Source organism: Phalacrocorax carbo, chromosome 16 (genome assembly GCF_963921805.1).
Source record: "Phalacrocorax carbo chromosome 16, bPhaCar2.1, whole genome shotgun sequence".
NCBI lineage: Eukaryota > Metazoa > Chordata > Aves > Suliformes > Phalacrocoracidae > Phalacrocorax > Phalacrocorax carbo.
Window position 1 is genome coordinate 5,133,016 of NC_087528.1, and position 13,074 is coordinate 5,146,089.

The 13,074-nt window shown below is 42.9% G+C and overlaps 1 protein-coding gene across 1 annotated transcript; it reads right to left on the bottom strand.

The window, feature by feature from the left end:
* Positions 1 to 6,087: 6,087 nt before the first annotated feature.
* On the bottom strand, positions 6,088 to 12,853 carry COPRS (coordinator of PRMT5 and differentiation stimulator). Its single transcript, XM_064466870.1, has 4 exons — positions 12,342 to 12,853; positions 11,415 to 11,502; positions 10,590 to 10,847; positions 6,088 to 8,550 (listed from the first exon to the last, which is right to left on the bottom strand). The coding sequence occupies exons 1-4, from the start codon at positions 12,372 to 12,374 to the stop codon at positions 8,381 to 8,383; spliced, it is 549 nt and encodes a 182-aa protein (XP_064322940.1). The 5' UTR covers positions 12,375 to 12,853; the 3' UTR covers positions 6,088 to 8,380.
* Between the last annotated feature and the right edge of the window lie 221 nt (positions 12,854 to 13,074).

The following is a 13,074-nucleotide window of genomic DNA, read 5'->3' on the forward strand; positions in this document are numbered from 1 at the left end:
TAAAATGAATGCTAAATCCTCAATCATACTTATTTATTTAAAGCAAAGAATCTATCTATCTAGCCACAAATACCTATTCCTAGATTGCAGTCCCCATGAAAAGATGCAATGAGATCCCTTGGGTGGAAATTTGGAATAGCCAAGAATACAGAAACTTCTTTGTTATTATTAGAACATGGAGGATATTTGATAAGACATGGAGAAAACAGCTGGTGCCTACATCATTAAAATAGCATTGAACGGTCAAACAGAACCTGCATGGACTAATCATGGGAAGAAGTGCTAAAAATAAATATCCCTCTCACATCAGTGTCATGTCTAAGGTAACACAGCAAGTACAGCAAAAAAAGGATCCAAGGCACTCTAAACTAGGGAAGGAAAAAATCTCAGGTCAGTTAGGTGAGGCTTCAGTTAATCAAGGAGGAGTAATCAAGTCTAACTTGCAGCATGCTCCAATTGTAAAAATGAGCACACACTGTGTTCTCCCATATTTACCTCATTTCAGCCTCCTCCCACACTCACCGTTGACACAAAAGGTGGATGCTGCCGTAATAGTCAGAGATCATATTTCTTCTTTTCTTTAGCTAGTATCCATTGCTGGGGCTTAGTACTACAGGTACAAACAAAAACTAAATTTAACCCCAGGCAGAAGCAACCACTAGGTACAAAAAAGATTAAAAAGCAAAAGAATCCTTCCAAAATGGAAAATTCAAGCAGAAAGTGAAACACAAACCATAGAGATAAGCCCTGAAACCAGTAAAAATCCTACTGCCAAGCCTTGAGGACTGAATTGTGGTGGAAACTCACATTAAAGCCTTAGCAATATCAAATACCAACGTAAGCTGAACAGAAACAACAAAGCCAAACCTGAAAGTATATGTAGCAAAAGAGGTTGTTTCCCAAGCACCTGGAGTCTCAATTATGGAACAGTTAAAGCCATTAGCAGGACACTGAACTCAGCCCTGTTGTTTACAGGCAGCCAGGACTACAACGGCTGGGTGTTACTCATTTCCCTGGACCTGTAACTCCGAGCATCCACATCTACACCCTTTTCAGATGGAACCTAATTAAAAGTAAATGACAGTAACGTAACCTGTAAGTGACAAAGACGTGGCTAATTTAAGAAGTTGATGCATCCTTTGATCAGTTACATGCTGTGGAGGGATGGAAGGCGCCTTGTGCAGCCAGCGTACATGGGAAGGCGCTCCCTTTGCTGTCAGTGTTTGGTGCTGGTTTTATGCAGTCACTCCTTTGCACAACAGAAACCTGCTGCAGTTAATGGGACAGATGATGAAACTCCCCGTTCTTTGGTCTGAGACTTTACCTCTCTACATAATTAGAAACACAGTCGTTAAAGTTAGTGTTTAAAATTGCAGGCAGGAACCAGACACACAAAGTATTCCTACAGGGCTACAATGCACTTTATAGACCACATAAGGAAGCCTGTCCTTAAACCAAATCCCAGATCTGTCTGAAGAACAATTTGCCCACTTCTCTCCAAAAGACCAAATTAAATCTAATCCACCTACTAACAAAAGTGCAGATAATAGAACTAAATGTAGTTCTTATCAAGTAGACAGGCAGCCTCTACCTGAGAAACATTTATCTAAGTCAATTTATCTATAACGTTTGACCAGTCCCACTGAAAAGACCAGACTTCTGTCACACTGTAAGCTGCAGAGTTAGAAGCCCAATGAAACAAATCAAGTACAAATGATGCAGAAAAGCTAGAACTAAACAAAACAGAAGGTAAAAGGTGTTTCAGACTGAAAAAATAATGGTCAATTTGAAGAATACAGAACTGAAGATACTGATAAACATAACACTGAGAACAAGGGGTACCTAGTGTTCTAGCAAATCCAGTAGTGACAGCAGACAAGAGAATGATGGCAGCTTCTGAATTAGCACTGTGGCTATTTACAGGCTCCACCTTTGTGCATTTATTTCCGATTAACACTAGTCCCGCTTCAGGCTGTGATATAACGAGCTAACTGCAATTGAAACAAATTTTGCAAACTTCCCTTACATGTTGTTCTCCTGTACTAAGGAGGAGGCAGCAGCTGAGACTCCTGTACCAGACCTGTCGCCCAACATGGACTTCCTCAGGCTTGCACACAGAGACAAGGACTTTTCCAGCAGATCAACACTCCAGGTGTTTTTGTATATCATCTCAGCTGTTTATACTTAATAATTAAACCTGTATTTATAGCTTTAATTTGTCTGTGAAGTAAGAGTTTACAAGCTGTGTTAAACCGATATGGAAGAAGCATTTCTTCCACCACAAGAATTCTTCAGCTGTTTACTGGGGGATAGCTGCTTAGGCTACATGACCAAAGTGATCCCTATACATGAGACGTAGTCATTAAAGGTTTAAAATTGCAGCTATATTAATTTTTCCCTACACCCTTCCCCTTTTCCTTAGGGGAGTTTTAAGAGGAGTTCTGAATTGCAATGCAATATCAGACTTTTTTTATATCAGAGCCAGTATATTTTAGTAAAATGCAGTAAAATCAGCAACTGGAACGAAGCAGAAGAATCTAACAGGCCTGCACAGCATAAAATCTAGACATTCCTTGTTATCCTCCTCTACAGATATTTTATTTTCACAAAAGATGCTATTTTGGAGCAGATGCAGTTCCTAAGTTTTCTAACATTGTCCTCTTAAGGGTGTATCAAATCCAGACCAAACACGTAACATGCTTCTCTCCTGACAAAAAGGCTGCTTTTGGAGCCACCCAGTTCATTCCCCAGTTCCTTGCAGAGGATCCACCTGAGACACCACCAGCTCAGTATTCATTCGTGTCAAATACCTCAATATGAATTGGCTTCAAATGGCATTGGCTTTCAGTGGCTGCCTACCCAGGCTAGAAATGAATTCAGATCTCGTGCTGAACAAGGTTCCAGTCTATCACCACTCCCCCTAAAAGTTACTATGACAACCCCCAATATGATATTGATTTGCTGCGCATGCTGCTGTTGGAACTATCAGCTGTTCCTCTGGCCTTGCTATTCCAATCCTACCACGCCACTGTCACCAACACCATGAAGACCTGCTCAGCTAAAATACTTTTCCTTACTATCTGGAACTCCAGTTACATAAAAGGAGGCTGTACTCTCTGCTGTGGAGTCTAGGTCCTGTTTAATCACACTGTCACAGCTATTTACTTCCCCAGAAGCATTTGAGCATGTAATGCGTACAGCAGGAGACGGAGGTACACAATTCCCAGCCAACTGTAGCCAGACAGTTCTATATTATAATGTTGCACATTTACTCACAAACCCGTAAGGTGTCTGGACAAAGATTACAGATTAAAAGATACTACTTTATCTGTGATCAAATAATAATAAAAAAAGACAAAATATTTTCTAGTGTGTGTTATGGAACTGAAGGAACTCCTTGGTAAGAATGAACAAGTTCTGGAGTCGCTCCCGAGGCAGAGATAGAAACACTAAATAACTTGTTTAATGTCAGGAACAAGAGTCCGCAATACCTACACTGGTTAAAATTGGAAAGCAGCACAAGGAGAACTGGGTGCTCTCCCATACTCTAGGTCTCTCAGAAAATGGGTGGTTCAATGTAGATTTTACTACGGACGAAAAGCTCAAAAAGGACTGAGCAGAATTAACTGGTATTTTTCCTTTGAGGGAAATAAAACAATAAACTGAGACCTCAGGCTCATAAACAAATACAAACTTACGTATACAATTCAGTCTTAAATTCCTGCATCATCTAATGAAATGATTTTCCAGGTCTAAACACAGGAATTGTAGGCAGATCAGAAAATGTTTGATTAAAATAATTCAGACCAGAGACTCAAACTTGCTGAATTATAAGAAGTTACCTTTCCTAGGCTGATTTCAGCTACATGTCCTCAAATTAACTGTCCTCAAGGTGGGGGGAAAAAAAAACAAAAACAAGCAAACCCAAAGCAAACAAAGAAAAAAACCCAAACAACCTGCAAAGAAACAAATACAGACGCTGAGCCACATTCGTGGTTTTTGCTCTGTGAAGGTCAATAGAGTTAGGCTGCACATAAAGAAAGCCCATTATATTAAGAACTAAAATCACAGCAATAATGAAACACTGAACGTGAGCTTTAGCTCAGAGATGACACAGGCATTGCACAGGGGGACACACGGGGACAGAGACTCTGCTTTGGTAACAAGCTGCAACAGTTTATACCAGCTGAGGATCTATTCCAAATGCTTAAAGGAAGCTGTTTCCATCACTAAACCCAATTATTAGGGTTGTGTGCTTTGCAGCTTTTTTTAGTAGGTCACGGTTTCTTCTGCCAAACTAGAAAGCTATGCTATGAGCAGCTGGAACTCCCAGGACTAACAAGCCCATAGTTTTATCCTCTAATACTAGAGCGTCCAATGCCTACATTTGCAATACTGAACCACAGAGGGTATCACAAGTTCCTTCCCTGTGCTTACAGAGACTTACCCACCAGCTTCACAAAATGACCTTTGTTACAATGGGATTTACACTAGTGTCCTTGGAAGCAGCAGATGGCCAGGATGAGCTGCTGCCATCAGCATTTTTCCTTTCGTCTGTGAAATTATTCACATAGTCGAGGCGTTTTCTCATCTTAAGAGCCAAAGTACACTAGTTAAAAGATGGGACAAAACAACAGGTCAAGTATTAGTGTCTTTAAAAGACACTAAAATGGGCTGGATTTCATGGTTATAAGAGAAAGCAATCACTATCTCAATCTGATGTATGAACTAAATGCTGTACCTTATCAACAGGAAATATGAACACACTTCCTCCGATTATTTCCTCTTGCAAATCATTCCCTGTAGGTCTCAAAGGAAACAACAGATGCACCCAAAACAAATTCTAGTTTCTTTGCTGGCCTGTTCAAAGAAAATGCAAAGCCCTGTTTTGTGGTTTTTTTTAAATGCATCATTATTTAGTGAAAATTTCTTGTTCAGAGAATTTGAAGTACTTTACGAACAGGCTGGTATCGTTATCTCTACCTGTGAAATGGGGAAATGCAAAGAAAAGCAAAGGCAGCTTCAGAGTTGTACCCAGGCCTCCTTCTGAGTCACCATATTACGCCACACTACTGAGCCTCCCCCACTGCATAAACCCAGCAAGCACATTAAGCAGCAGTAGAGCCTTCTGTCCTTTGAACAGTGCTTATGCTGTAGGTATAGAAGGGAGAATCTTGTTAGAGACATATGCGCATTTAACTGAGAAATCTTTTGACACTTCTGACAAATTGTCCAACTGATTTATGTACTGCCAGTGTGTTTCTTGTGCGCATAAAATATTTACGGTCTTGGTCCTGCAATGGGACTCTTTTCCCTCCAATAATTTGAGCAGGCTGAAGGGTTGACACTCCTGGCTTGAATTGTTGGCTCCTGCGTTACCTTATGCTGTTTTTAATTGCAATGTATTCTTGCCTAGAATGGCACGCTTGTGTCAACACAAAACAGGCTCAGTGCAAGACTCACAATGGAATCTGAAACACTCTGTAGTGCAGAAACATTGGAATCCATGAGCTTGGTTTCAAATCCTTCCAGGGAAACACTTTCTGAGAAGTCTGCATCTGGTTTTCTAATCCCACAGAAGTTTTAGAGTATTCAGATCAAGCTTTACATTAAGCCCCTTCCCTAACAAGCAGGGCCAAGACGAATGAAGTTAACGTTTGCCAACATATCCCCAGAGAGCACAATGCATCTCTGCTGTAAAATCCTCATGCCGTATTTTCCAAAGCTGGTGGGGGTGGTGTCAGTTTTAACCTAAAAGGGAAACTAAAAAAAAATCTTTTAAGTTTATAATCATTTAAAATACAAACAGGTTGGCAAGACAGCCATTCAAGACAATTTCTCCTCAAATAACATGATATCCCAGATAGACAAGGCTGATTGCAATTTAAGGTACAGGCTGAATAAAAACAAACTTGATTTATAGAGTGCATTGAAAATGGCTTGAAGACCTTGGTCCTGATGGAATTTTTGAACCATACAGGAAGAAAATCATCCTAATCAATGTTACAAAGACTTTTTGGTTATCCTTTTAAAACAATTCTTAAAAAAGGCAATTTACTTCCACAGAATTCTGTTAGTTTCATCTTTATTAAATATGGTGGGACATCTCCCACAAGCACAGTAAAAAAATATATTAAGCCCGAAGTCAAGTGATGTTCTTTCCTCAGCCACGGGAGAAATTTTTCAGTCCAGTAAGTATAACTTCAGAGTGAAATAAAAAAAAAATAAAAAGAGAAACTAATCAGGGCTATGAATCAGTCTCACTGGGGATCAACAGGGCTATGCAGAACACAGATCTAAATTGCTATCAGCGTTAGAAATCCAGCCCGGGGATCTGATGCTAATGAAACTTTGTGCCAGATGACAAGCCGTTGAGCAGGGCAGACAATTTTTTGCTGCCCTCTGCAGGGTAGCGCTGAGCATTGCCAGCTGCAGCTGAAGCCTGGCAAGTGGTAAACAGGCTCACAAGAATATTTGTGCTTCTTCAGAACTTTTACAATTTACTGGTGTGCTGGTATTTCAACAGTAATCTGTACTCCATTTATATTTATTAATATTGCTTTTATAAATGCAAATCAACAATTTTACTCCAGTTGATGAGTCAGAGTTATGCTCAGAGCTTCACTCCTGGCTTCTCAGTTAGAGAAAGAAGCTGCTATATATCCAAACCTGATAAGCTGGGCATAGTCAGTTCTCACTTCTATTCCATGGAGTCAAGCACATGTCCTAACGCTGGACTCAAAGAGCAGCACTCTCTCTCATACACAGCAGTCGCAGAACGAAAAAAACCACCCCTTGTGCCTTAGATAGCACAGCTAGGGGCTTTCTTGCTGCACAGAGAAAGAACAGCCTTTTAGACTGTGCTTTCTGCTGTATGTATGTGTTCTGGAGGCACGGCAAAGGAAGTTTTGATGGAAATACTAATCCCTAGATCGCTCCATCATACGGGAATAAAATAATGGGCCCTCCTTCTTGCAACCTCAACAGCAGGCTCCCACTCTTTACTTTGATTTCTTGCAGGTACTAATACACAGCCAGGAACTGCAAGGTACCAGAAGAAAAGACTCTTCCAAGCTCTTGTCCTTCTCTGCTCTCAAGGAAAAGATTAAGCAAATACCACTGTGTCATTTACTTCCTCCTTCCAAACTAATGCGTAAATAATCTCAGTCTCATACACTGGATGATTTAAACAAAAAAAGTGTCCCAGTGGTAAATGTTAATTCCTCACCCGAGAATAAATGCACATGGGTACTGTGCTCCAGTATCCGTCAGTGTCAAAACACAAAGCCATCAAAAAGTTCTTGAGAGGTAGGTGATAAATGAAACATGAGCATTAGTTGAAGATTATTGTTATTCAAGTGATCAGCCATTCAATCGACTTGTATACTTCATCTGAGAACATTTCCTTTAACTCCAAAGCAAAGGCAAGAAGGATGTGGTTCTAGTTCCAGCTATTCTCTTGGAGACTTTATGGAGGTAGTTTGTGTTCCTATCTCCTTGTTTGCCACAAGACTAACAACAACAGAACAAACATATCAGCAGTATCAGGAACCTTAATCTGCTACTGTTTGTGGGACACATATATTACATGCTACAAGACACATAAGCATAGATATTTTCTTCGTCGTTACATGTCTGATGTCACACGGAAATGTTATAAAAACAACTGTGAGACTTGAGGACAATATGTCCATATACAAGAAGGTCTGACATGGAGAAACCTCTGCTGGGAGGCAGTGTTAAGCACCCAGTATTCCTGTTGGATACAGTAGGGCCTACTGTATGTCCACATGTGTATTTGCAAAACGTGTATCACGTATTTGTAACTCCTTCATGCTGAAATACATAAAAATAAAAACAAAACAACTCATTCTGTATTTGCCATGGCTAATTTTGTTAAACACCAGTGTTCAATATGGAATCACAAACTGCAACATAGAAATACAACAGAGAAGCTGTAATAGTTTTTAAAGCTATCCAAACCAATTTGACAGCATCAGATGAAAAGGAAAGAAAACTACAAGTTACATCCACACACAGGAATAAGCATGTCAAAGCTTGGCAAACAAACTGAAGTTTAGAAATTAAATACTTCCTCTCAAGCAATTCATTAGCAACAACATAGATCTGTATAATACAAACAAAAAGTCCAGAAATGCATTGACTCCTTACAACTAGCACCTGCACTCTTGTTTCCAGAGGTAAAGCATGGTCAGTTTCTAAACAGCTCAGAAGCATTCTAAGCAAAACATCGGAGATGGTGTAGCATTTCTGGCCTTACGCAGAACTCTGCAAGCAAGCCAAAGGACTTGACATCACTCTATCGGTGAAGAACATAATCCAGCTCAGAAGCCAAACTTAGTTCTGACCAGGGTCAACCTCATTCATCAGCATCATCAAACTGGCCAGTCTCAGTCATTCTAACTGGTGGCGTAAAAGCAATGCAAGCTGCATGGTGACAGCCTGGGTTGTAAAATGAATCTTCCTGCCATGAGTATGAGGCCAAAAGATTATTTTCCTGAAAGCTTCCACAGTGGAGATCACCAGCATCTGAAGAAGATCAAAGAAAATATTTAAACCATGGGAGATACACTATACCACTAGTTTCCTAAGTAACAGATTATTTTGCAGGTCTACAGCGTCTTCCAGTTAAGTATTTCAATTTGATCTGCCAGCACTCATGAATTAGACCTACAGACAAAGCAAATGGGAAGCTGAATTTGGCAATGTCTTCATTTTAAGGAAGGTTCTTGCCACTGAGACAAAATGCTTTTCCAAAAAGCTTAATGATATACCTTGATTCAGAACATCCAACAGCAGCTCTTACAATGCATGCAGTTCTTTTACATTTTCTCCTGGCATAAAAGGCTCATGAAACCATTACTTTCATTTCTCCTCCCCCTTCCTCCTATCTCCAATTTCACATCCCAATTAGGAGCCCTCCAAACCCTTTAAGAACTGGGTCACTGGACAGAATGGAAGGGTGGGGTCCTGTAAAAGCGAGCTCTAACAACATTTCCACTAGGCTACAATTAAGCCTAATAAGCCTGTTATTTAACCAACCTAGCACAAAAATAGGGCAAAGTCCTTTAACAGAAGCAAAAGATTTCTAGCTGGCAGACACTGAAAGGACTGAGCAAATTAAAAGCCCAGAGTATGGGGCACCAGAGGGCCCAACACAGTATATCCACGTGTCAGCCTTCCAGTAGTGCTGCTAAACAAGCCATCAAAGCAAGCATTTTTAAAAAGTCATAAAATGACAGACCAGACATTTTTTTATTTGTAGCAGCAAACAGCTCAGACACTTGTACTCAGTATCTTTCACAAACACCTGAATCCCATAATCGCAGCTTCCTTAGTTTGTGAGGATTTGAAAAGCATAAGCTACAGGTAGGGATGAGTGAGTTAAAGGAAAAGAGAACTTGTGACAGTTCAGGTGAAAAATAAAATTTTCAAAACATTCCATAAAAACTTGAGCAGATATGAAAATTAAAAGGAAAGCCTAAGATGGAATAGAGGGAAACATCCAAAAAGGAAACAGTCATCTTCTCAGATTACCCAGTGTGAAAAACCACTACTGTTATTTCCATTTTAAAATCAGAATAATTTTATAGGAAGGCTGCAAAAACTTTCCCTCTTCCTTCTGTTATCAAACAATGGAACTTGAATACAACAGCCATTTATGGAATTAAAATAAACAGAGAATTGATATTTCCTCAGCACAGAAAGGAGTGTTTTGTGTTAATTACAAAAGATACAGATTAATGAGAAGAAAATGGAAATGGTACTATACTGCATCAACAAAGACACAGCAGGTCACCACTGCTGGCTAAACTCCACCCGCTTGTTCTACCCTAACATACAGCCTGGCAAATGGAAGACTGAGACTCAGGTCAACATGCGAGTCACCGTAAAATGCTTTACAAACTAAAGGATTAATATGACTCTAAAGGTGTGGATGAAACTGCTTTATCTATTGCCACCTTCGTCCACAGGAGTAATCACATGCACAACCACTTAAGAGGATCAAGCCTAAAAAAACCAACAAAACCCTACCACACAAAAAAAACCAAACCACCAAAAAAACCCCCAACCTACAGCACAAGCATACTCAGAGACTGAGCACTTGTACTGCTCCCCTCCAAAGAACTCCATGCTCTAGAGGGACATCACAGTGTGCAGTCTGGATTAATTTTCTTGGAGGAAAGGAACTTTTACACAAAAAAAAGATACATTCCTGCACTCCATGTACGTTTCTCTTCTTCAGAAGAGGAACAAAGATACACTACTGAGACCTAGCTTCTCCAGAGAGACTCAATACACACATACAAGTCTCCTTACCATTCCACTGCCTAAGAATTCAATTGCTCAATCAAGAATTTCACGTGAACTTCACAACGCTGCCTTTAAAGTCTGTATTTGACAAGAAAATTATGCATTACAAACCCACAAGGTCAATACCAACAACAACAAAAATTTATTCCCAAAATAGAACATGAAGTTATTTAAACACATTCTCCTACAAATCACCTACCTCCAATCACATACTATCCAAAACTCAAATGAAGCACAAGTAAATTTGTACTCACCATAAGGATTACATTCAGCATCCTCCAATTCCTTATCCCAGTCCTCCGCCTCATACACAGAAGCAGTTTGCAGCTCAGGAAAAGTTACAGCCTCAGATGTACTGGAGACTTCACCACCCAAGTCTTCCAGGTCAGGACGTATATGAACAGAATCAACGGGAGAGCCACTGACATCATTTTCATTGTGAGAGAGATCAGAGAATTCACTTTCTTCAGACTCACTATCAAGAACATTTGGAATCTTCTTCAGCAAACATTCTAAAACCAATAGAAACAGCCAACAGAGATACTTAGGAATTAAACAGGAATGATGAAATGTTAGCATGCAGTAATTCAGACAGGTGTACAAATGCACTATTGTGACTGCTAATCTAATTATAATACATGCAGTTTCTTACATATGTAATATCACTACAGTGCTGCTTCAGGTTTCAGATGCTTGGGAACATTGGGCATAGGCTTGTACCACAACACTACCCCAAGTCAGGATTTTCCACAGACTCTTGTCAGAAAATAACTCTTTACACTAGGGCAAAGGACTCGGCAGTCATGTTTCACCACATTCACCTGTTGGTATTTTAAAAAAATAGGCATGTTGAAAAACCACAGCTCGGGTTTAAAAAAAGGAATAATTTTTTTGTAGTATTGTTTAATTACTCTTGCACTGAGGCATACATAAATATCTCCATGGAAATAATTTAGTGCAGTAACTGAAGAGGCATTTCCCATGCATCACCAAAAAGTTTTAAGTATATTTCCTCAAGCAAAGTGTTAAGTTTCATTACTCACCATTTGCTTTGTTTTGTCCTACTATTTCAGGCTTACCTTTTCTGGGCTTCCAGGTCATGGCTCCTCTCTTATTAGGAAGCTGTTCCTCCTCAAAGCTTGCAGACTCAATGGCAGCAGCCATCACCTACGAGACAGTTTTAAAGAATCCAGTAGCACCTTTCACTGACTCCTCCAAGGAGGCTCATGCAACTTCCACTGCACTTGAATGTTTCCGAGCCCTTGAGCCTGGCCTGTTTGTTTGTTCCCTTGATGAATCACAGGTTTTAAACCAGACAGGCTTTCACTCCAGAAAGCAAATCTGCCAAGGGATGGCTCATCCTGCTGCTGCCATCAGTCTCCCCAGGCAGCAGCCAACGCAGAACAACCAGTCTCCTCACCCACGGCCATAACCCTCCTGCCACCGTTTTGGCAACAGGTCCCAGAACTGACCCAAAACACGCCCGTATGGGAACAGCAGCAGACTGAAAGCTGCAGAGGTAAGGAAGGCACAAGGAGTGAGTACAAGCCCCAAAGACTGTGAGCCAAGCTCCCTGTGGGAGCCGGCATGCCAAGGAGCCAGGAGGGAGCCAGACCCTCCAGCAGCCCCGAGGAGCTGGAGGAAGATGGCGGACGCACACCTGGGGAGCAGCAGGCAACATCTCAACGCGTTTGATGGTCCCCAGAGAGGGTGGAAAGGACAGATGAGCGATCCCCGCCACTTCCACTACAACAAAGGTGAGCTCGCTGAAGGCGATGCCCTGCCCGGGGCGGTGGGTGCGGGAAGCCGGGCCCCCCGGTGCTCGCCGAGCCCCGCACGCCCGAGGCCGGGCCCGCTGCCGGCAGGGCCCTGACAGGGCTCGCGGCCGGCGGAGGGGTGCAGAGCGCCGCGTACTTCGGGCAAGCCCGCACCGGCGGGCCCCGCCGCCCGCCCGGGCCGTGCGGGGGAAGAGAGCCCGCCCGACCCCGCTCCGCAGCCCACCACACCTGCCGAGGCGGCGGTGCCGCCAGCCGCGCCATGCCGGCCGGCCTGAGGGAGGGGCCGGGCGAGACGCCGCCGTGAGGAGACGTCCGTCTGTCCCTCCGTCCGTGCCCGCCCGCCTTCCCGCTCTGCTGGAGCCTCTCGTCCCCTCAGCGCCGGGCCGGGCCGGGCCGGCGCCGGCAGCAGCGCCTGCGCCCCAGGCGGCCGCAGGCCCCGTCATGCGGGCGGTCCGCGGGGGCGGGTGGCGGCTGCCGACCCCGGAGCCGCGGCCGTGCCTCAGGACCCGCCGGCCTCGAAGGAGGCTGGAAACGCGGCGCCGCGGGAGCCTCCGGCCGCGGGGCTTCTCCGGCTGAGCCCGGCGTGCGGCGCTGCGGCCTCCCGCGCCCCGCGGGGACCGCCGGTACCTGCACCCCTTGAACACACAACTTCCTTCGTCGCCACTGAAAATGGTGCCCAGCGGGAGAGGAAAGCAGTCCGGCTGGGGGGCAGACGAGCAGGTAGAACAACAGGGAAAAAAGGCAGAGAAATAGCGACACAAGAGCTGCAAGAAAACAGCTCTATACTCCTAAATAAAATATCACTGCTGCTTTAGGCTCTGTGGCTTTTTAATCTTGCCACAAGATCAGAGTCACCTCTGGGCCTCGTGCTAGAAGCGTGCTCAGAAAAAGCATTAGGATAGGGGAAGCACCTGTACTGAACAGAGCTGGTCGGTGCATCCTGGACAGGTATCAGCTGAAT